We start from the raw sequence: 25,352 nt of genomic DNA, 5'->3' as shown, positions 1-25,352 counted from the left end.
ACTGTTCATTAAGATTCATCAAGGTCATTATGAGAAAAGGAATCAAAGGGTTTTTACATTATGTGAATCTGAATTCTAGAACAATGAGCAAATGGTGGCAAAGCAGTTGAAGTATCTCACTATGATTCCAGAGCTCGTGTCCCTGGTAAACCCATCCTGCAGGCTGTAGGATGATCCTTGGCTGCAGCTGATCACACAGGTTGGACAGGGCAGGATCTGTGACACTTCTTTTACGTATGTTTCTGGACATGTGCTAGCTCCACTGAACAGCCTCGGTTTGGCAAGAACTCCAGCAAAACTAGAAAATAAGTAGTGCCAGTACACTCGAACTCTCAGGTAGCCCTGAGAGTGGCAGGCTACTAATTTCTGGGGGCTGAGAAAAGACCTCTTGAGAAAGCACCTGTTCATTTTAGAAGAGGCAGGGATTCTTTGACCCCCAGTGTCACCTCTAGATAAAACCCTTTCTGTCCTCGCTTTGGGAGGGAACTGAGAAATGTGACTTAGGGAAGGCCAGCAACACCCAGCCGCACCAGCTGCCGCCAAATCCTAATCGGCGTTTCCGGAAAGCAGGGAGCAGCCGATGGAGGAGAAGGGAGGGAAGCAGGGCCGTGCGTGAGCCGGGCTGGTTGGGAAGTACGGCACCCCGGGCCCCCTCCCAGCCCCACTCCCCCAGCGCATCCCTCCGAGCACAGCCGCGCGCCCCCGCTCCCCGCCACATCTCCCGGTGCGGGGACGCCTCGGATGCGTCCGCCCGCCGCAGATCTCCTCCCTCCGCTTCAGTCAGTTCAGCCAGATTTTATTTTTTTTTAACCTCCGAGTTGTTTTTTTTTTCTTTTCGTTTGTTTGTTTTTAATCTATTTGAAAATACAGGAGCAGAGGGCGGGCAACCACCCAGTGACTCTCCACAGTCCCCCCCAACCCCGGGGAGAGAGGCACTCACAGCGGCCACCGCCCCGCTCCCGTCACTCCTCATCCCGGCACGGAGCGGGGAAGCCGCGGCTTACGGAGGTAGGTTGGGATGCGGCGGGGGGCGGGGGGCCGGGCGATCCCCGGATCGGGGACCGGGCTGAGGTGAGGGGGTGGGCGCCTGCCACTCCGGCCGTCGAGGCGGGGGCGTCGCTGTGTCTCTCCGCCGGTTTTTTGGGGGATAACTTGGGGTATTCTCGCAATTCATAATCGTCGTGTGAAGGTTTCACACCCGGGACTGCAGTGACCTGAGGGCAAGCTCCACCCGCAATTTTGGGTCCATGTGCTTATTTTTACTTAATTTCTCCTCCGAAGATAGGCGTGTGAAACCTCCTCGAAGGTTTTCATCGTGGGGTTTAAAATGCTGTGGTGTTTTGGGTTTGTTCGGTTGTTGTTTTTGGGGTTTTTTTTTGCTAGCACTTGAAACGTTCACCAGTCGACCTCATCTGAAATGGTAACGTGTTTGTATCCATCAGGTGTGAAGAAAGATACATATGGTGCTTGCATACCCACCCTACTAACAAACAGGTGTGTACATAAAGTAAATGGGCTTGATGTTTCAAGTAACTTGGGAAAGGGAATTTTAGCATATAATATGCACAGTCATTTTTACAAGTGTGCATTTAACTTAATTAAAATGTTGGTGGCATGAAGAAGTTGAGTCCATTTTCCTTTCCAGGCGGGAATTCCTTTTGTTTGCAGGTAAGTGATCCTTCTAATGTGCTCCTGTGTGGCCCAGCATACTTAAATGGGTATGGAAAATATGTATTTATGCTGTTTCTTGCTTCAGGAGGATTTTGTTTTAATAATGGAATGCAACTGCTTTTTGATACTCCATTAACGTCTTTTAATTTGCTTTTTGCCAACAAGTGCGCAATGATAGCAAGAGTTCCTTACCTTACAACTCTGTTTAATATGTGGAGTGAATGAACTCCTGTCTGGTATCTCTGTGGAATTTCTTGAATGGGCAAGTATGACTGTATTGCTTGGTATGTATGTGAATCTTAGATGAGTGTAGCTGAAAGTAAACACAGCCCTGTGCTTATGATCCAGTTATGTGGCAAGATAGCAAAGGTGTCAACTGTGTGATGACTTCACATGGGCGGGGACTGTAGGTGTCCTTTTGATACACAGATTCACAATTTACAAATTATCTCTGATGAGATTGTCTTGATTGCCAATGGGACAAGATTGCATGAGGAATGTTTTAAGGGATCTGCCCTTACCTTATATGCTTCCTATCATTTTTGAAAAGAGAAATCGTGTGATGAAGACAAATCCCAGTACCAGGGAAGCACATGAGAAATTCAACAAACCAAGATTTCTGTTTGGTCTTTACAAACAGATGCAGCAGAAAATATTTAAGCAGTCATGAGTTTAGTGTTAATAGTCTAACAGTTATTACTGCTTTCCTTTTTAGTAATGCTTTAGTTTTTCAAAGAGTCATTTGCCCTGAGTGTTTTTTCTTTGATGATGACTTTTTTTTTTCCAGCACTGAACAACAGTGCTTTGATCCTGGAGTGACTGATATATATTAGATTGCAAGCATAGTTCTCTTTCAGTCACTTTACAATTATGGATATATCCTTGTACAATTGAAAGCTAAAGAAAAAGACTTTTTCTCCCCCTAAAGTATTTTATCCAGATGGTTATTCATAAATGTAGTTAAATGTAGTTAAAAATCTGCTGTCTCTCTTCAAAAATGAATTGATCTGTATAAATACTTCTAATTACTATGCCCTGACATCATCTGCAGGTTACAGTGTAGGTGTTCACATATTTTCTAATAGTAAAAGAAAGATATCATTCTACCATTTATGCATCGTGAACATGATGTTTGAATGCCTCAGGATAGTAAAACAATGAACAGAATTAAATGAATCACCAATGTGGCTGGTAATTTTTTCTTAAAACTGACTGATGATTAAGATAATAAAGGTATTACCAAGCCAAGAAAGAAAGTACTGGAAGGCTAGATAGGCAGTTAACAAGGAGCCCATATGGATTTAGAAAAGGGAGTTAATGAGTGTAAAAATGATGGTTTGGAAGTGAGTTGTGTCAGACTGAAATGAAGAGCTTCCAAAAGCCAATCTGAGTTAGTTTTCACAATAGAAATAGCGAGAAATAGGAAGAAAAGTAGAAGTAGGCAAAGCTCACTGTGAAGCTAGTCCATGAACAAAAAAAATTTCATTCTTTTTTGAATGTGAACATACATGTTGGACCATGGGTACCCAGGCTGAAAAACCCATGGGGTTTATAAAATGGAAACTGTGTGAGGAAGCATTTTTTCCACCTTCTCCCTCTGGCTCTGGTTGGAGCTAAGGAGAAGACCATGTGTTGCAGGTACAGTGGGGCTCATCCAATGTGCTCTGGCCTTGGACTGTAGACCACCTTTAAGCTCCAGTCCTCAGGACAGGTTGGCATTGGCGATTCCTGGATTTGCTGAGCAGCCACTGGTATATTCTACTGTCAGTATGGAAGAATTAGGAGTTGGGAGTCAGGATAGATCATGCCAGGTTAAGTTGATATTTCTATGCCAAAACAAATGTTTCCTGAAATGAGAAAAGCAGGAAAGTTCTCTTTGTTTTCCTCTGACACTGCTACGGTTGCCATCTCCCACCAGCTGCCTCTTTCCTCCTCAACCTCTGTGGAGCATAAGGATTTTTGGTATGTGGATTGCCAGTATTTGGAGGTACTGAATGGCTTCTTGAGGTTAAGAGCTGTCTGGTCAGGGACACAGAAAATTAAAGGATGAACAAAAATGATAGGAAACCTAAACCACATTTGAATTCTAGGAAACTTTTCTAGAGGATACGAACATATAAATACCCTTTCATTAGTATGCATGTTTTATGTCACCTTTAGGTTTGTCCAACATGACTGTGCTAGATTTACTTAGATTTAGCAACTTTTCATCACAAAGTCTTTGAGTTAAACTGTGTTTTTTATGTAGTGCAGAGTGATAATAATAGGTTCCACATTAATATGCACACATTTTTCATGAGCAGTTAGTAGACAGATACCTACTTTAATGTTCTTAAAACCTGTATTTCTTTTTTGCTGAAGCAGCGTGTATTTCTTATAGACACTGACTTTGCATCTCTGGCAGAAACACCAGCTGCACTCAGCAGCCTGCATCGTTGTGTCTACATGGCTGTGGTTGTGTCTATGTTGTAGGATCACATGTGATCGTTGAGTGTGCACTAGCCCCAGCCTGCCTGCCCACTGCTTGCATTTCCTGAGGCGTGGGAGATGGTGAGCGTGCATCTACATGTAGGCACTGTGGAAAATGAGCAGACTGAGGGTGAAATCTGGCATCATTAGCATGACAGTATGGACACTGCCCTTCTAGACAATAAGAAGTTAGTGGTTGCAAAACACCAGGCAGTTCGTGAGGAGAAGACAGAATTTTCATGTAGTATAATCTATTTGATGTAATGAGATTTTATGAGTCTCAACTGATTCAAGGCTTCAGGCTTTAAGACAGAATCACTGCATCCATTCACATTCCTTAAGTGTTTTTTCCCTTTTTTGTTGTTGCAGGATGCTCACCAGAACCCCAAGTGTTGTTGCCCAAGTGTTGCTTTTTCTAAGCATAGTTCTTGTCATTGCTATTGCAGTGATTCAGATAAATCAGCAACAGATCCTCTCCCCAGGGCTTAAGGTAAGTCTTAGAATACCTTAGGAAGGAGAACAATGTTTTGAACTGATATTTAATTTAATGTGCCTTTCTAAACTAATTTTTATGGCTTCATTCAAATGAGCTTACTACCATAAATTAATGTTTAAACACATTTTTGTCATGGGAAAACTGAAGCTGAGAGAAAAGGAGAATTGGTCAAGAGTCGGTGGCAAAGGAGGAACTTGATTCCCTCTCTGTGATGCCTATCACACAATGTCTTCTCCAAGACTGAAAGACCAAATGAGGAAAACATCTCATGCCTTTTTTTTATTTTTGCCAGAGCCTGGAAGTAATTTTTAAATAATTTTAAATAATTTTGAAGTGGGCAATACCCAGAGTTTAAATTCTGTCCCAAAGCACAGTTGGGAAGTTTATGCTGACGTCTTTGCAAACTGCTCCTGTGTACCAAAAGCATTTGGTTTTAAGTGTGCATTTCGTGATTTGCCACATGTTGGGACCTGCTGGATATTAAAAGAAGCAAAGTAGCTTCATGAAGGGCGGCAGATCAAACGGAAAAGACAAACTGAAATACTCTGAAGTTCAGGCTTTCCTTGCTCCTGGAACTCGTGCACAGATTCTTCAATGAGAGATGTATACAACTGAGGACAAAACTGTAGAAATTACCCTTACAGAGAAGCTATGCAGTCTGGCGTTTTGAGTTCTGTTTTTTCCCACGATCCTCTTGTCAGATTCTTCTTTGAAGTCCTTTCTACCTTTCCATCTGCATGTATATTTGACTGGGTAGTTCACATACTGATAGCGATAGGCTAATGCCTCATTACACTTCATGGGATTATGAACACCTTTGGCTTTGTCTGAATCATTTGGTGGTGTGTGAGTCAGACAGTGGGATAAAACTCTATTCTGATACCCATTTTATGTGTTTGTGTGATGTGGCAGGGTGTGTGTGCTGGGATCTTGCATGGGGACACAGTGCCTCAAGTATATGTTCTGTTGTACCCCAAACTGCTGCTTGCAGCAGCCTTACATCCCATCAATTTTTGTGCAAGGCAAGACTGGACTAATGTGCATCCCAACTGAAGCCAGGACAAGGCTGAAGCCACAATCTAAAAGACAGCCTACACACCTCTTGTGTTTGTCATTAACTCAGTTTCACATCCAGAAGGATAAAACTGCTTACATTACTCTTTGAAGAAACATTGGAACCACGTTGACTAGCTGGAACTGGTTTAGGAGTAGGGGTCTGCTTACTGTATCACAACAGCTTTATGGCTGGCTCTAGAGGAAGACTGGTGGTTCCTCTACCAGGTGTGCCTTGGCTTTGAATTTTGTTTTGGGCTCTAAGCCTGCTAATGCAGAGGATACAGAGAACCCTGTGTTTGATTCTTGAGACGCTGCGTAGTCCTCAGTGGATGATTAACACTCACAGAAATAGTTCTTCAGGAGCAGAGGGAGGACCTTTGTATGTGTGAAACCCTCCAGTACCTGGTTGATATGATGGAGCCTGGAAATAGGAGTGTCCTGACATTAATGGTTGATTATAATTAAATACAGCAACAACACGATGTAAACAGGCTTACTCTTTGTAAATGGCCTTGTTCTTCTGTTGGTAACTCTCTGTGTTATCTGTGGCATATGAGCTCTTTCCCAGGATGTACGTTGAGAGTGTCCATTATGGCACAAATTACCTGCTATGCTGATGTTTTAAAGTGGTGTTGCAAAATTAAATATTTTGGTTCCTTGGTGCTTGGGTTATCTGAAAATTGAGCCAATGATTTGTGAAGGAAGGGTCTGACCAGGTGCATGAGGCTGGGGCACTGAAAGAACTCATGGCTCACTGACACACACCATGAAGTCAGAAGAGTGATGAAGAGAGTACAGACATCCTTAGTGACATAGTTTGTGGAGAAGACTGGAATTGTAAATGAAGCTAGCTCAGAGTGTAATGAGCCTTTGTACTGGTAAAAAAAATTGTCTACTGATGTTTTGTGAGTCCTGATGAAAAAAAAACCCTCACACCTTTATTACCATATTTTTCTTTAAATTGCCTCTCCAGGCACTTTACACCTAAATTTCTACATCTAAATTTTTCACGTCTCTTTTGGCTCTTAGGAAGTGTTTTGCCTTGTTTGTGGGTGTTATACTTGATTAAAAATTGTTAAAGCCTATGTAGCTGAATTGAAGTACACTTCTAGTATAAATCCACTTCTGTGGCCTCCATCTTTCCTGTAATTGGTTTAGCTTGTTAGCTTCTCTTGGCAGTTTTCAAAGGGATTGGAAGGCAGGTGAGCCATCATAATTGTGCCTGCTTTAAGGCTTTGTGCATCTCTACATCCTCCTATGGGTATGGTGTTCAGGCTGAAGAGGTGATTAATCCTGGGCGTTGTTGTTGCTTCTGTATTGGGATTACTGCTCTTCAGCATCTACCTTGCAAAGCCATTCATATGAATATCCCTTGTATGTTTGGGCCACAACCAGACTGGTTGAGTGAATAGCATGAAACTGCCCCAGAAACAGTGTAGGTAGTTGTTACTCACACTGGTAGCTCTGCAAGCAGGAGTACCCTCTTAGAAGGGAAAGACAAACAGTAGACAGGGGAACAGGTAATTGTGTCTTTAGTCAGCCCAGCTGCAGCCAAAAAAAAAAAAAGAGAGATGTATGAGTGCACCTTTAGAGACACAAAGTCTGGTTTATTGTTACCTTGCTTTTTGTTTAGCTTCTGTTAAGTGTGTAGAGTAGTCACAGTGTTCTGCCAAACCCAAGAGGCAAAATGGTGCATTTACTTCATGCTTTAGGCAGCATGGTCACCTCTGTGTTGGAGGTACATGAGGCAACAGTAAACTCCATAAATAAGCATTTTCCTTAAGGTCACTTTCCCCTCCCTCTTTCTCTTTTCTTCCTTCTACTGGACTAGAAAACAGAACAATTAAACTTTTCTGGGTTAACGTCATCTCTCTGTTTTGTCTGACTAATCTATTCCATTCCATTATCTTCCAGCCCTACCTGGGCATGACAGTTAGCTCTAAAAGTAGCTAAGTTAAAAGCTTACGGGTGGCACTTTGAGCTAACAGAGACTAGATTTAATTAATAGCCCTTGAGCAGATTGACCATTACTGTGTTATGTACCTCAGAGTGCTCATCTCTCTTCCAAGGAGGGGGAATACACTCAAATTATCTTTTGATAAAGTAGTTACTGAAACAGAACCTGATCATGTAGTGGTTTGATAGTATCTGTGGAGCCTTTCATCTTTTAGTGAATCAAGGTAAATATCGTCTGCATAAACATAAATGAAATTTTCATTGCCTTACAGTGCTCTATGAAACAGACTAGACTGGTATTGCTGGTATTGTTTGGGGGCCTGGAGTTTGTAGGATTACAGTAGAAGCTGGGAACTAATCAGGTGTGGAAGCTGAATGGTTTGCCACCTAAAGCAGTGATATTTCTTGGTCAGACTTGAGGCTCCTGAGGGAGACAGTGGGATGAAATTTATCAGCCTACTACAGGGCTGTTACTGCTTTCCAGCCAGACGGAGGGTCTCATTTTTCAGTATTGTCAGGCTCCTGGGCATCTGTCTGTTTTAAAAGAAAAAAGGTTAACAGAGAAATGAACTTTGCACTGTGTGACTCCTACCAGTTAGATGACTTTGGAAGAGAGGGGCAGCTTAACATACTATCAAGGATCATAAAGAGGTTAAGCAAAATTTCAGTTTTCTTCCCTTCATGAGATTGCCTTCCCAGCTGCTACAGTTTTCTGCTTCCATAAAATATGGGAAAGGGGGAAAGACTGGTCAGGTGAGCAGTGGGATGGGATGAAGAAACCTGTGCTTTAATCCCACAAAGAGTCCAACAGACCTGGGGCAAGTAATTTAACTCTTTCTGGTTTATTTCGTAAATAATCACAGTGTAATATTGATTCTCTACTCTTTGTTGACTCACATTCTAGCACAGCCTGTTCTCAGAGGCAGTCTCTAAGGTGGACTGCCTAAACCACTCAAAGGGAGAGGTTTATGGGGCAATTAGAAAAAAGCAGGCTTGTTACATCATTCTTACTTCGACTGTTGTGTACTTTACCTCTTTGCTTGTAGCTTTATGAATCCCTTGTGCATCCTTGAATCTAAAGCCTGTGCTTAGATATCAAACCCTTCAGTGTTCCAGAGAATGGAGTGGGATAATGGGAAATGAACTTGCTGCAAAATCAGCTTCTAACACAGTGTAAGATATTTCTGTGTCAATGTGGATTTTGAACCTGATGCTGAAAGGAGATGGGCATTCTCCATCCCTGCTGAATTAATTATTGAAGATATGGAGTGTGTTCTTTGGTTTACAGCCAGATTCATTCTGTGCTTGGCTGTTGGATTCACGCCTAAGCACCTAACACTATAATTAATCTGTCTTGTAAATAATACACTGTGCATGCATTTTCTAAAGTGTTTGGTGGTGCAGTGAAGTACAGCTGCATATGGGCATTTAAGCTGTCACTGTTTGTTTCTTCATCTAATGTCTTATTTTTTTTCTCTCCAGTATGGAATAGTCCTTGATGCTGGATCCTCTCGAACTACAGTCTATGTCTATGAATGGCCAGCAGAAAAAGAAAATGACACAGGAGTAGTAACCCAGACCTTCAAGTGCAATGTGAAAGGTGAGCTCAAATGGAAGTTCCTCATGTTTTTCTAGCCTCACTTATACTGTTTTTTTTTCGTTTTCCCCTGTGTTCCCTTTTCAGTGCTGGGGAGTGAGAACTGTTAAGACTATGTCTATATCTGTCAGCATTAGTTCTTTTCCTACTGATACAGCAGGATGCTCTAATCGTTGTAACAGAGAGAGGAAATTATGGCTAAACTTGATTTACTTCATTGCAGTGCATGAGCAGCGCAGACAGAATTCAGCCTACAGAGAATCCAGACCCATAAATGTTTAGTCCTTGTGTTTCTTTAAAATAACAGTAAAAGATATATTTTAAAATAGCTTGGAATAAAAAGTGTTTGAGAAGAATGGGGATCTAGCCCTTGTTAGATGTTAGTCATTAATTAAGTTTCTCCGTATTACAGAACTAGGAAGTATCTAATTAGAGTTATCAAATAAAATAGTTAAATTGGCAGAACAGTTTGTGACAGGAGAGTTGTATCAATTATGTAGGTCTGGCTTTCGGCTCAGGAAGACCTGTAGCTGTGCGCTGCTAGGTGGTGTCCCACAGGTACCACTGGCTCCCTGCCTTGTCTTTTATCTGAGGTTTTGAGTTGATTCCTTGCAGACAGGCTAGGCTGACTTTTGCTCACACTCCAGTATGGTTAAGTATAAGTTCTAATGGCTTGTTGTGGGTTCCTTCATAACAGCTTTTGAAACTCTTAGTCAACTTCAGTGACATTTGAGTAAGCTTTCAAAGATACGAAAATTCCACACATTTTGTGAAGACAGATGGCCAGAAATCCCTTATTAAATAGTAGCTAATCCATAAGGGATTTCTGCAGGAAGCCAAACATTGTAAATTATGCTACTTTCAGTTAAATGAGCTTTAGGTTATCCTCTTAAGACACTGACTTAGTTTAGTGTACTGATTTGGGTTTGCAAGTTAGGTAAGAGGAGACAGTGGGGCATCTTAGGAGTCTCAATGCAGTTTTTTTGATCTCTGATAATAACTGTGGCATTCCGAGAGAATTTTTTCCTTCTGTCTCAGTCATGTTCTCACAAAATCTTGCATTCCTCTTTGTGTCTGGAAATAGATGCTGGAGATGTAGCCACAGAGGCCCATGAGTAACTAGGAGTAGAAGGCAATGGTTTCTTAACAGCACCAACATTTCCATCTTCACCATTAAATATATGTGTGGACATTCTTAGTGGGTTTTGAGCAAGGAAAGGAAAGCAAGTGTAACAGGAACAGAAGTAATGCACTGTTGTGTCTCTGATGATGTGTCCTTACAGACTGCTGGAATGGTGAGGGGTACATTCTGCTAGCTCATGCCTTGTCTCTTTAGAAATGTTGCATTTAGGAGTTCTGGTGTGAGAAAAATGAACAGAGAAACTGCATTTTTATTTTTCATGAAAAATGACACAGGAGTGCTTTGTGAATTTGTTTTAATTGGTTTAGGTTTTGTTCTGCCTCAGGGGAATACAAAAAATTGCAAAATGGAGGAGTCCAAATTGCTGTGAACTGTTTAGGTCCATGGCTTTAACCATGGTCAACCAAAGTGCTCCTCATCTTCCAGTGTACAAAATCACCAGGGTTTACTCTTTTAGTGTTGGATAACTCTGCACTGGAAGAGGCAGAGGGTTCATGAGAGAGGTCCCCAGCTAATCTGTGGGTGACAGTGGTGAACACAGCTGTCAGGGTTTCTTTAGTGACCTAACCGGAGCCTTAAACTGGGGGATGGTTGTGGGCATACTGAGAAGCAGACTTTTTTATACCTACTGAACTTTGAAGGTCAAATGATCAACTAGTCTGTAAGTTCTGTGGTGGTTTTGTGATTTCATTTCTGCCTTTATTAGGTACCTCTACCCCTGTGTGTAAGAACCAACCCCATATCAAAACCTGTTCTATATAGTGCAGTTGATCTGTCCTAATAAGGCTCTAAGCATGGGTAAAGCAGGAAGTCCAGAACAAAATGGTCACTGCCTTATGACCTGCTCTGTCTGAACACTGGAAGGTGGAAGTTGCTGCTACCAAGGGAGTGTGAGGCCACAGCAGCTGCTGAGGATCTAAAACAGCACTTGCTGCTCTGTTTTCCTCTGTTAACAGCTTTTAATCCAGCTTCAGGCCTGTTTGTGCTAGACTTAAGACTTTTAGCAAGTCTTACTCCAAAACCAGGGCTGTGAATGTCTAATGATTGCATGATAATGTTTAAGTTCATAGTGTCAAAAAGGGAGTTGTGGAGTGTGGAATCTGTGAAGTCTTGCAATTTTTTTCTCTGTTTTTATCAATGCAATATGACTAAACATAAATGGTTTTTCATTTTAACTCAGTAAGAGCCACCTTTTGCTTAGCTTGGGATCAGGTTGTGCAAGAGATTGCTGTGACAAGAGAAGTACATGGAGTTCAGATAGAGTTGTTCTCTGTGAGGCAATGGCTTCATGGGAATGCCTGAATTTCTCTCAGCGCAACTTTCTCAGCCAGGGAATTTTAGTAAGGAATGTTTTTATTCACACCCAAGTTGAGCCTGAACAAGCTGAAATCCTGCTGGTTCTTGGAATATTGAGCAAGGCAGGAAAGACTTTTATGTTAATTGTTCAAATAGTTATGCCTTATGCAGCATGGTGTAACTCTCATTCCTGCTCTTTGAAGCTTTGGAAATTTGGAAAGCTGTTCAGTGTTCATTTTTGAAAACTTTGGAAGTTTGTAAAGCTGTTTAGTAGTTCATGCACCAGTGCAGACTTGTACCTCTATGAATTCAAGAGCCATTTCTAGGCATCTTGAAATTTCACCAGCAATTCCTTACAGAAGCTTTTTTATTTTATTTTCAGTTGAGAGCAGTGAGCTTTAGAGGTGTCATGGTGTCCATGACAGTTGTGGCAAACCAGATTAGAAAATCCTTGTCTTAGGTTGCGGAAGGAGGGATTTTCTATACTTCAGTAGATCAGAGAAATTTTACATCCATTAGATATGCTATTTTCTACAGCGTCTGCCACAAGTAAATCTATTTTCCTCATGAATATAGCACTGCTGTCATTGTGTTGTTATGTGGGTATACTGTATATCTTACTCATGGTACTATAGGTGTGTATGTACACACACACAGAAATACAGGCAGGCAGTTTGCAAGTGTCTTCTCTGTCTCACACAGCTGAGATAGTCAGTACATTGTTTATTCCATAAGCACTCCTAGTTTTCAGCCATCCCACCCTTGTTTGCAATTCCAGGATGGAAGGGTGAAATCTCTTTCTCTTAACACCTGTTTGCTAATTGGGCTAATTTGTAGTTGGCAAAGCAAAATGAAATCAATCTACTTGTTCTCTTTTAGGCCCTGGTATATCCAGCTATGAGAGTAGCCCTGGAGCTCTTGCCAAGCCCTTTGATGACTGTCTGAATAAAGTCAAAGAGAGAATACCAGCTCATCTACATAAAAACACTTCTGTTTATCTGGGGGCTACAGCTGGCATGAGACTGCTGAGGTATGGCAGAAACTTGAACTCCTCTGTATGCATACTAGCATAGCAGTTTGTGAAAACAGAATGTGAAAAATGTACTGGATGCATTTTTACCCACTGGAAATTAACCATCTCAAAAGGAAATGGAATCCAGCCAATTTAATTTAATTAACTTTTTTGATAGGGAAAGCGGCTCTGCATAAAAATCCTCTGTTACACTGTATTGAAAAGAAATGCTTGCTTTATTTTGGAGAAGGCAAGAGTTCAATTTTCTCTTTCACATCTGCTTTGAAATACATTGTTATGTAAACAGATAATGTTTGTGTGCATGCATGGGCAGCAAAGGCAGATTGAAGCTAGACACTGCAGAGTTTTCTGAGTGTGGATGTTATGTGATGTGGGTCTTGGGGTCCGTCCATGGCTTTAGCCCTGGCACAAACTGTCTCTCTATATTTGTTCTCTGGTGAAACATAGTGGGAAGAAAGGTTCCAGGACTGTTTCAGCTACCAGGTGTCATAAAAGCACTCAGCTCACTAAAAAATAAAGAAACTAAAAATAAGAAACAAAACACCCATGAACTTCTATGATAAAGAGTGAAGTTTGTACATAATGGGGGAGTTGCTTGCTGAAAAAATGCTGGATACATGACTGTTGCCTATCAGAAACTTCCCCTTTAGGTAAACAATGTCTATTTTTTTTTACTAGGTTATTACAGGAGTTTTCTTCAGTTGCTAGTCAGTGAACAGTAAACATGAAATTGCCTTTCCAGATGCTCAGTGTCTCGTGTTTTGTGAATTGCTTAGGTTGCAAAATGAATCGGCAGCCAATGAAGTCCTTGCAAGCATTCAAAACTACTTCAGAGCACAGCCTTTTGAATTTAGGGGTGCGCAAATCATAACTGGGCCAGAGGAAGGGGTGTATGGATGGATAACAGCCAACTATTTAATGGGCAATTTCTTAGAGGTGTGTGGAAAAAAAATGCATGCTTTTCTTTTCACTCTTTCTCTCTTAGAAATGAGAAGTTTGAGAGGACATGCTTGTTAAAGCATCATAGTGTTGTAATTTCTGTTTTGCACTGAAATTTCTAGCAGAGTTCCTTTGTGTCAGTAATAAAACAAAGTAAACATAAATCAAAGACTATGTTGTTACAGGAATGTGATATGGCAAAGGTAAAATGGTTGATACACAAAAAAGAGCTCTTCCCCTAATGACATTGGACGCCTTACCTAGAAATGAAAAGTTAGATTGCCCTTAAATGTATTGGTATGTTAAGTGTGATGGGTGTTGATTGTCTTGACAGTGGTGCCAGCTAAAGATGTTCTCTTCTGCTTTTCTGTGGCTTCCTTGGGTGGTTGTTGTCCTTGCAGCCCTACTGGTGAAGGACGTGCGCAGCTTAGGGGGTCTTCAAATTCTTTGGAAGTGTTGGCTTACTTGTCTTAAGCAGACAAGACTGTTTGAAGCACTGAAGGTGGTTAAGTTGATGTGGCCAAATGTGCCTCAGCTGAGCCAGAAATCATTCATACAGAGTTCATTCCAATACTGCTGAAAAGCTGCAGGCTATGGAGCAGTAGGCTGCGATACCAACTGTCTTGTACAGACCAAGTAATACCAATATAAAGATACTTAAGCTGTCCTTGAATTTGGAATAGGGTCAGGCAGCAGCCTCATAGCTGGGAGGTAGTCGAATGTGTTGGAAGATCCCTTTTTATATGCAGATATTCAGTATAATTTCATTCAGAGTAAAAGCTGTACCAATTTGATCAGCAACTGCTCATCTGCATTCCTGGCAGGAGTGTGCTGCCCTTAGCTTTAACTGCACTTATGCCAGATTGCCTCACTAGGCTGAAAGAAATGTCAACCAAACTGCTGACTATTGTTAAGCTGTCCTGGTTGAATGGCTCCTATTAGATCATGGCCATTAAATAAGCAGGAATTACTTGTTGGTGCTGTGAGTGATAGCTCATGGTGAATGTGTTGCTGACTCGCAAAGTTAAGAAAAACAGTACTGGAATCACACATTCTGGAAGCGTTTTTCTCGTGTGCATTTCATGCAGCAAAAATGGCATCATGAACTTCAGGGTGGCATCAGTCTTCTACCACATGAATATTAATAATCCAAATGTCAAATTCATAAGGACTACTGAATGGACTGCAAAAAACTGTGAAACCAGTTTAGTCTAGAGAGTTGAGTAAAGAGCTATGTGTGGAATATCACTAGTAGGAGAGAGAAAATTTCACCTTTCTTGTGACAATGAGCTAAGAGTCGAGTTCTGCTAGGGGCTGTTTATGGGAATCTTTCACTGTAGAATTTTATTGTGAGTATATTTGCTAGCCTATCAACTTTCTTTTCTCTGCTTGTCTGTACATTCATCTCATGATGCTCAGGGAGTAATACTACATTAAGTCTATATTTGGCACTGTGACTATCAAATACAGAATTTGGGAAATGTTTTGGGCAATAGGGAAAATGCCAGATGAATGGGTTAGATTTATTGCCACTGCAGTTTCAGTGAAGGAAATATGCAGATTAGGGGTCCTCATTCTTTTAACTTTGATGGAGCTTTCATTTGACTTGTCTGTGTTTTGCACTTTATTTTCACTCTTCTTCTGTGTGATCTCTAAATATTCTATTCCTTTAATATTTCTTCTTGCCTTGAAACAAGCAAATCTGCATACTATTTCCATCCACATTTGTTCAAGATCTCATGGGTATCTGAACTTCAAATCCCTACATTCTAGGATAGACATTGATCTGGCTCATTCTATGCTTTGATCATTGTGCTGTCTTGTTGAGTTAAACTATATGTTGCATTCCTTTTTCCATCTTTCAAGACCATTTCACTCTGTGAAAGTACATCCCTCTTATGTAAAAACATCTGCATGTTTTCCTCAGAGAGCTATAATTTTTTGGAAAGGGTGCAGGACAAAGACAGGGAAATCTCAAAAAGTTAAGTAAAGAGTAGAAAAGCTTGAAGGGAGGACAGGAGACGATATTTCTAATTTGTCTTGGTTTTAAATTTACGTGTAGAGAAATCTTTGGAGAACATGGATCCATCCTTACACAAAAGAGACTGTGGGTGCACTGGATCTTGGAGGAGCTTCTACTCAAATTTCATTTATCCCAGAGGACTCTCAGGAGCACTTCAATAGCACTTTGCAAGTGAAGTTGTATGGTTACAACTACAATGTCTACACTCACAGCTACCAGTGCTATGGGAGAGATGAAGCTGAGAAAAGGCTTTTAGCATTGCTGCTCCAGGTCAGTTTAAGATCCTTTGCTATGTTGCTCTTGTAGGTGTTCGGTAATTGTCTGAGCAAGTTCTTAGGCTTGTGTTCTCTTTCCTTTGGTGGCGTTTGGAGACCCCAGTAAAAGCTCTGTTGCGCTTTGTTACGGACAAATGCACTTAGATTTCATACAAAGATCTTCATATTTGTTAAAAATTGGTGAGGGTTCTATGCCATTTGACAAAAAGGCCTGTAAGTGTTTTGCTGATCTTGGCAATGAATTTTTGAGAAAGGAGTTTCTATGAATTACAGTCATCATCAGTGTTGTACTGACTAGTCATGACAGTGAACAAAAATACATGCATATGCAGTTTAAAAGGATTAGTTAATGTCAAATTAGGTCTTTCTTGCTTTTTAGTAGTCATTATTGTTTGGGATTTCTTGTGGTTTTGTTTTTTTTCCCCCCAGAAATCAAATGCCAGTTCCAGTGTGGATAATCCGTGTTACCCTCAAAATTATAATACATCATTAACGATGAAGTACTTCTCTGGCAGCCTTTGTACACAATCTCTGAGACCAGCAAATTACTACCCAAACCAGCCTGTGAATTTCCATGGAACAGGAGACCCAGGTCTGTGCCGCGAGATGGTTTCTTTGTTGTTTAACTCCACTGCTTGCAGAGAAGACTGTCCTTTTAATGGAATACATCAGCCAAAAGCTAAAGGGAATTTTGTGGTAGGTTTGCAAACACAGCATTTCTTTTTGAGCTTTATTGCTTTTGATTTCTGTAGTTCTGAAAGTAACCTATCATCTATTCCCTTTTTATAGGCTTTCTCTGGATTCTACTATACAATTAATGCTTTGAATTTATCTGGGCACTTTTCCCTGGATGACTTCAATTCAAGTATGTGGTTTTTCTGTTCACAGAGCTGGACACAGGTAAGTGGGTTATTTTTTTCTTCTTTGGGGTTTTGGGGTTTTTTCTTTTCCTTTTTAAATCTGTAAAAGAGGGATATAAAAATAACATGGACTGGACAAGTGTTCAGAACTTTTCAGAAGGTCTGTACCAACCTCAGCATTTGTTTTTCCACTCTGCCTCGAACCACGTAGTATTTCTATCATGCTTATCACTTGGACTAGGTTTCAAAATTTCATTTCACAGTTTTAACCATGCTGTAGAGATGGCATGCAAAATTTAGAAACCATAACATCCTCAATCTTCAATGTGCAGTTTTATGTTTATTTTCATTGTTTGCTACATAAGCCATGTGACTTAGAGGGTTTCTGAATCTCTGTATCTAGTTGTCTATACCTTTACTTGGGGTTTCTAAAAAATGCTACTAAATTCTAATTGGAATCCAAATAATCTCTAGTTACAAAATCTAAAAGCATTTGTTTTTTTCATAATCTACATGTTTTTTTGAAAAACCTTTGGTTTCAGCTCCAGTTTATGCTGCCTAAATTTGAAGAAATATATGCTAGATCCTACTGTTTCTCAGCAAATTTCATTTATTACTTGCTTGTACATGCTTACAACTTTAATGCAGAAACTTGGCCACAGATACATTTTCAAAAGCAGGTGAGTAATATACATTTTCTCTTACTGTTATTTTAATGCAAAGAAGTTTAGAAGGAGACAGAAAATGCAGCCTACAAAAATAAAACGGTCATAAACAGCCTTTCTAATTGACTGTCAAATGTTTGGCATAAGACAAAGCCACTTTTCAAGCCTCAGCATCAATTTCAGTCTGGTTCCAGGGGTCACAGCATTACTTGGAGATGCTACCTAGATTCTTAAAATAGCTTTAAGCAAAGATCAAACACTTGTGTTTTAAACACATTTCCCCAGTTTGTTGTACTTCAACAAATCTCTAGGCAGTGATGTACCTAAAACATGTCACCAGTCAAGGTCAGTTTTAGCTAACCCTGCTGAGCTGGACAGGAGAGCTCTGCTTTTTTGTCTGCTGGCAGAGCCTTGGGGGAGCTGGCAAAGCAGGTCTGTAGTCAGTGAGTAGTGCTGAAGCAACTAGGACAGTTTTCATCCTCAGCTGGCTCATCCATCTGTGCCATAATCTGGTTCTCTGAAATAAGAATGCATTTTGATAGGGTATTGCCTTTCAACTGACAGAGAGAGAAGGCTTGCAATATTTGTGTGATAGATGCATTTCCTTTCCTCTCTGCTACTGCACTTATTCTAAAACCCTATTTCAGACTGTCTCGTAATGTCCATATAGTTTGGAAATGCTTCAGCGCTTGCATGCAAAACCAACAAAAGAACAGGTTGTAGATCTATGTGGCCTGTTCTTTACTACAGCAGATACTGGCAAGCTGTGAATGAGAACTCATAAGCAATGTTTTTTGAATAGTCATATCTATCACTTGTGCAGTAAGGAATCAAGTAGGATTTTCTTGCCTTGTTTTGACCGCTGGTGGACAATCATTAGCAGCCCTGGAGAAGCTTCCAAAGTTTAGCTGTTCTACCAGGAAAACAGCATAGATCTTACTTTGAGATGTTCATCTGGACTGGGGGTGGGGTGCTCCAGCAGATAGGAGCAGCCAAACACAGCAGCATTTTTCAGTATTTAGCCAAGACTGTAAGAATACTGAGCAAAATAAAACCCCAAAAGGCTTTTTTAAAATGAATACCTGTGTTGCCTAGATTTATCACTAGGGGTATCATGACACCCCAAAAGGAAAAACTACATTCTCTTAATTAGATCTGCCCCTCCTAAAATAATAAGATCTATTATTAGCTGATCAGCTAAGCTACCCCAGAGTTACAGCACAGTCTCTCTAAGACTATGCTAGGAATATATTTCCTTTTAATTAGTGAAAACAACTAATGAAAAGAACCTTAACCTAGTGCTGGAATTTGGGTGAGGTCTAGAGCTAGATGATTTGTAAAAGTTCTAAATTTCATGATGAGAGTTTTTCCCCTCACTCAGCAATGAAAAACCACATTGATCCATCTGACCTCTTTGCTCATGTGTTGTGTTCCTGTTGCTGTAGCTTTCTTTTTATCAGTTAAACAATAGATATTGGGATATACACAGCTACAGAAAGGACCAAATATTCTAGGCCATATGGTCTCCTACAACCAGTAGCTGACAGCTTTGAAGGTGGTGCAAGCCCTTTGAAGAGGAAAACAACCTCTGTTAAGTGTAAACCAAATACATGTCTTGTAGCTGGCTCTCCAGGCTAGCCCTTGTTTATTGAGTTCCACCACATTTTCTTTAAATGCTTCCTGATCCCCCTTTTTTTTTGACTCTATTTAACAGTTGTTTTTTAGGAGGGTTGGGTTGTTTTTATTTTTAAGTTGTGGTTTGATTTGTAGGAGGCAGATGTATTTATGTCTTTTATATAAATAGGCTAACCATTATTGAAGCCTGGGCATGTGGGAGGAGGACAAGGGACACTTTATGTTTGCCTCTTGATCCTGTACTTATCAAGTGGCAGGATGATGACTTAATGAAAAGGACAGTGGAAAATTGGTAAACTCTGTTGTTCAAATTAGAAGTGGGGAAAGATAGCAAAGCAGGAGGCCCATGGGGCCAATAAAAACATACTCCCTTTGCTGTTGTTTCACCTGTTCTGAAGTAGTTTTTCACTTATGTTTATTTATTAAATGGAAGTGCCTAGTGTTGGTTCATTTGCAGGCACAAAACCAACTATAGAACAAAAGATCATAAAAAGTTCCTGCTTTGGGGACTTCACTCTGGCCTCCTCTTTGTCTGTGTTAGCGGGACTCTTTGTGGTGTTTTTTGTTTCCTTTAACTAAATTATATCCTAGGATGTGGCTAAGGTGAGGTGCTAATTTTAGGAATTGGCACAGTAATGCTGATTTTTTTTGTTTGTCTGTTTAAAGAATGTTTCTTGCACAGAAAATCCCATAATTGGCTGTCTGTATATATACCACACATCCTTATACCATCCAGTACCTTCTTTAGCCCAGTGACCAATTTTATTATCATCCTCTGGAACTACAAAAAAAGGGTAATTTAAAATGGTTCTGTATCTTCTTTGTATATTCCACTAAAGATTTCTCCTTGCTAATTTAAGAGGCGGTTGCCAGTATCAGCAGTTGAGCTTTTGGAACCTCTTTTCTTTAACTGAAAATTCCATGGGAATAGGACTCTTCTGTCTTTATTTCAGGTTGGTAATAGCAGCATAGCATGGTCACTCGGTTACATGTTAAGCCTCACAAACATGATTCCAGCAGAAGGCAAGCTGATCCAATTACCCCTGAAGCCTCCTTTGTTTGCTGGGCTCCTCATCTTCCTCACAGCTACGGCACTGTTGTGTCTCCTCTTCCTTGTTTACTTGTGTTTTGTATCACGTAATCGGAAGAACATCACTCGTGTTGAGCATGTATTTATCCCAGAATGAATGAACTTCACTGAACGCAAAGCAAAAATTTTATAGTGCTATTAAGTTAAGTAGGACTTCATTTTGCCCTCCATTTTTCAAAAATAAAGACAAGAAAAACGGCTTCAGGACCAGAAGCATAAATAGAGAAGAGACACAAAGGAATCTGTGATATGGTGAACTGAAGTGCTTTTGAAATATTTTGGCAATTGTTTCTGTAAACCTAATTTGTCCAGTGTGCAGCAGAGAAAAGGTGGGCCCATGTGTCACTTTGCTTTATAAGGGATTACTAGCCTTTTTCTGCCAGGTATGTATTATTTTTTTGTTCATTAACTCTGTGCTAACTGGTAAAGTCAAGTGGTGATGGATTTTATCACAGTGTCAGTTGTTTAAGATAAAATTAAGTCAGCAGAAATTGTAGGAGGTGGTAACATGGTAGCTGTCCTTGTGTGCAGTGCTGACACTAAAAGCCCTGAAGTAATCTAATTTCTGAAACTGGAACAAGCACTGGATAATGACAAGAATTGAAAAGAACAACTGTGATAGAATTGTTTTTATTGCTGTTCCAAACAGATTGGTCCCCACCACCAGAATACCTCTGCTATTGTACATAAGATTTGCTTTGAAGGTGGAACAAAATGCTTTCATGCTTTAGTAGATGAACCTAAATTTAAATGTCTCATAGTTACTTCCAGAAGCCACTGGAATTTTCAGTGTCCTTTTCTCTCTGACTTTCACAGAAATACTTTTGGTATGATCTCATACTGAAATATTGACCTGTATTCCTCACATAGTGTCGGTCTCAGACAAATCCATACTGATTTGTCATGTACGTATTACTTCAACTGTCTGGATAGAGCGTCAGATCTGGAACCTTCCAAAGCATTAACATGTTAAGCCCTTCATTCAAGGCCAAGACAAACAGGAGCCACTCTGCAAGCCAGCAGAACACCTTTTCTGTAGTGGGTTTAGGAACACGTTTCTGAAGCTGCAGTCGTGGCTGTGGTGCCTTGGTCAGGCTGTCCACTGTCCTGGCCTCAGTGTTCCTCTAGCAGCATTGGGATCCACCTAGCAGATGGTTCTGCCAAACATATTAACTTCAGAGCTTTTCTAGAAGTGCTGCTGCCTTCATACATCAAACAGCTGGCTTCCTGGAAAGCCCAGGCATTCTTGATGACGAAATCCACTAAATCATATGACTACAGTTTTACTCACTGCTTGATTAATTCTTCATGGTCACGTCCCTTTTACCTGCCTGTCGTTTGTAAAGCCTTGGTGGTCTTCAGCTGGCTTCTGAAGTAACCCTTGAGAAAGTCTCCTGTCACATTCTCTGCCATCTCTTCCTTTTGTACACTGTTTCTGTTAATTCCTTTTAATATTGCCATAACATGATCTGTGACACTGCAAGGGGAACAGAACCATATAATGGTTTGGGTGTGCACATAATGTGTTTTCTATCTCAGTTTCATCTATTCTCCATATTGATTGAGATAGGAGAACAGTGGCCAGTATTTTTTACCCCTGAATTATGTTTTCAATTTCTGTCTTCTGTTTCTGTATCACCTTCTTACTTACGTTTGGTTGTGGGGTTGGGGTTTTGTTTTCTTTTGGGTTTTTTTCATAGGCTGACAGATGATTTGAAGGGAATTAAATATCTTTTAAATGGAAAAAAGAAGAAGGCTTTGTCCCTTCTCTGTTGGTATACTGCTAAGTCCTGTCAGTCCAGTCACTGGAGTAACAGTATTTAAAATAAGGCAGAAGGTATTATAAGATGATGAAGTGCTCTGTGGCATCAGAGTTACATCTTATAAAGTATAAAATTGACTTCACAATGCAAGGACATTACAGAGGCTGGCATGAGATAAAGGCTTTATCTTTTGTATTATGGATTTGTAACTGCAGCTAGAGGGTAAAAATAAAAACCAGACATTTGGATGAGAGCATTAAAATGTTTTCTGCAGTTGTCAAATTTTTGTTAAAAAATGGTATTCTGGAATATTTACTTGCTCTACAAAACTTTTGCTTTGTGAATGGCAAGGACATTCAGATGTGGTTTTACATAAGTGGAACGCTCTTGGAAGTTAGTCTATTTAGAGCCGGCAGCTAAAGAACAAGTAAATTTGGTCAAAAATCATTTGGACTTCTAGATATACTGGGATAGACCCAGTATCTCTTCAAAGAATGCCTTCCCTCCATGAATCTCCTGTTTTGCTTTTTATAGTAGTTCCCTCTTCTCCTTATGTGTATAATCTCCCTCATGGTGTCACCAGGATACCCACCTTCTCCATCTTACCTCTCCTGTCATTTTCAGCTGGGAAAGCTGAAACTGTTGAACTTCAGCCCGGCAGGCCTCAGTGACCACAGCTAACTCTTGCCACATGGGTGAGTTGGAACCAGATCAGCAGGTGTAATATTGTCCTGCCATTGAGAACTGACCAGGTCTCTGGGAGAGACAGGGAACTTAACAGTACTTGGGAATGTGTACAGACCACAGATTATTTATCTTTTTATACTCTTTAGTGCCTGCTTATGAAGATTATTAAAAATAAATTATGAAAAGTTAAGCCAAGTGTACTTCTTGATTTTTATTGTTTTTTCTCCAATAGCAATATTTTCATTCTGGTAGACAAGCTCTTCTTAATAGAGGGTTAGGAAATCTCTGAAATGGTTTCAGGGGAGGGGGTGGAAATTTGCAAGCTGCAAAACTAGTCCTGCAAGATTCTGGAATGGACAGGGCTCATTATCTCCAGAATCCATGTTCTCAGCAAGGAAATCCTGGTGGTTAAAACCAAGCCCCTCTTCTAATACTTTATACATATATATATACACACCCTAAACACAACTTCTGCTTTTACACACTCATACATTTCGCTCAGGGACACCAATGCTTTCTAAGACTTTTTTTAGGTTCGTTGCCATGTGAAGCAGCAATTCCCAGTTGTCAAAGAACAGTTGATTGAGATACAGATTGGTTAGAAAAATAACTGTTGGGCACTGGAAACAGGGATAAGATTATGTAATATGCAAAACCTCACCTATGGAAAGGCAGCAAGAAATTAATCTGCCAGAAGCAAGACATAAGAAATGAAATGCATATGGATATTTGTGAAAAGTGACAAAACTTCTTGTACAGCAGTATGCAAACCTGGCAGAAGCAAGCGTGATTCAGCGCTGATAAAGTCAGCTAAGAGGACAGAAAATTAACACTGAGTCTGATAGTCATTCCCCAATCTGGATGGCTTAAATTGTTCCTGTAATAACTGAATTTAAAAATGAATGTTCACTGGGATGACAAGACTATTTATCACCAGAAGTGCTCACCTCTACTTCAGTTATGAGTGTTTTTCCATGTAGGAAGAGGAAGGCCATATCTGTTTACTTGCTCAGCAACATTTGTACAGGTTAGTGTATGCTTTTTAAAATGTTTTTTAAGCTTTAAGTCCTAAACTGTTTGATGTTAAGGAACAGCTCGAGTTTGGTGTTTTTTTATGATGACTGTTTGAGTCATTTATGATCTTAACAGATGCAGAGATGCTTTTGCATGCAAGTTATATGATGTAGGACGAATGCAGCCCTCATGTTCACTGAGTTATCAGTGCAGTCCCTGGTGATGTTTGAGTACCTGTGCCAGTGTTTTATGGCAGAAGTCATTAGAAAGACCAGGAATTTAGGCAACCTCCCTTCCTTCCTCTTAAGTAGTACTGCAGAGTAATGTGGCAATAGGTGCTGAAAAACAAAACAAGAGCAGTCCTGCCCTTGTCTCATGAGCTCTTGCATGGCATTCCAAGAAGAGAACTATTGAGGATTGATTAGAAACACGAGGCCATATGAATATAGCTAAGGTTATGGATGAGCTGCTAAAGTGCAAAACGCAGCCTGTCTAGGCCCATGAGAAAGTCTGAGATAACAGGGCCATGAGAAAGCAGCAATGACCTTGTGTATTCTAACTTGGGCTGAAAAACAGGAGCTTGGAATTTGAAAAACAGAAGCACTTAACGAGCCACCTGCGTAAACAATGGAAGGCAGTTGAGATGATATCACCTATTAGTCAAGTACCAATTAAGAGCCTAATCTCTGCAATATGTATGAGCCTATTATGCAGTGTATATTAAGTTGCTTTCTATCTTCAATAAACGAAGTTTTGGATCCTTACATTAAGTGTTCAGAGCTTTCCTCGCCGACAGAGAACAAACACATTCTTCTGGCAGCAGTGTGACACCAGTGTCAGTGCAGTGCCTTCTGCCACACATAGCAGGAACTGTGGCTCCACTAACAACACAGCTCAGGTGCTCGACTTCTGCACAAGGAGTGCTCCCTGTCCTTGTACTGCCCTGCACATAAGGCAGAGTTAATTAAACTTTCCTTTTGTTTGTTTGTGTGTCTTTAAACCTACTTTTCACCATCAGGTGGCATCACCCACTAAGCTGAGTTATAATGCTGGTTTTGCCCTCTCCAAAAGTTTGTTCTGAACATGTGCAGCTCCTCTCTCCCTCCCAAGCCCATTTTGTGTTTGTTCTGCTGTATCCAGAGTACTGCCTTGTGTTCTGCCAAGCTGCTCTTTCAAATTCATGGCTGGTTCCTCACGGCGATACGAAAACCCACGCACAATCTCAGCGTAGTCTTTGCTTATCCCCCCATTACAGTGTTCTGCCTTTTGGAGAAATGCATATTTTTAACAGATTGTCTCAGAGGGCATTGGTTGTGCTCTGGCAACTTTCTTTGGAGAGCCATCAGCTGCTGCTCCCCATCCTAGCCACAGCACAGAATGCACTCCCCTTCCTGAGTGTCCTTCTGCCCCTGGGACACCAAACCTGCTCCTGTGCCTGTGGTCCACCAGCAGGCTGCAAAACTGATCCTGCAAGATTCTGGAGTGGACAGGGCTCATTATCTCCAGAATCCATGTTCTCAGGAAGGAAATTCTGGAGGAAATACTGGACAACACTGAGGCTGTCCTTCCCTCTGAGCTCGTGAGGAACTGCGGCTTGCTGGATTCAGGAGAGCAGGACTGACCCTGGGCAGCCCCTGGTCCCCATCACCCACCCCACACACCCTGCATGGACACCACGGCATCCCC

The 25,352-nt window shown here is 40.8% G+C and overlaps 1 protein-coding gene across 1 annotated transcript; it reads left to right on the top strand.

Moving 5' to 3' along the window:
• The first annotated feature begins 688 nt into the window (after positions 1 to 688).
• ENTPD3 (ectonucleoside triphosphate diphosphohydrolase 3) lies at positions 689 to 21,952 on the top strand. Its single transcript, XM_027675495.1, is given in 12 exon segments — positions 689 to 796; positions 799 to 1,010; positions 1,439 to 1,494; positions 4,510 to 4,630; positions 9,131 to 9,248; positions 12,562 to 12,712; positions 13,492 to 13,651; positions 15,717 to 15,947; positions 16,382 to 16,648; positions 16,742 to 16,852; positions 17,355 to 17,492; positions 20,066 to 21,952. Coding segments are annotated over 12 exon segments (1,854 nt in total). The 5' UTR covers positions 689 to 741; the 3' UTR covers positions 20,300 to 21,952.
• The last annotated feature ends 3,400 nt before the right edge of the window (positions 21,953 to 25,352 follow it).

Source organism: Neopelma chrysocephalum, unplaced genomic scaffold (genome assembly GCF_003984885.1).
Source record: "Neopelma chrysocephalum unplaced genomic scaffold, ASM398488v2 Primary Assembly neopelma1_26, whole genome shotgun sequence".
Lineage (NCBI taxonomy): Eukaryota > Metazoa > Chordata > Aves > Passeriformes > Pipridae > Neopelma > Neopelma chrysocephalum.
Note: the sequence above shows the minus strand (reverse complement) of the source record. Positions and strands in the feature narration are given on the sequence as shown.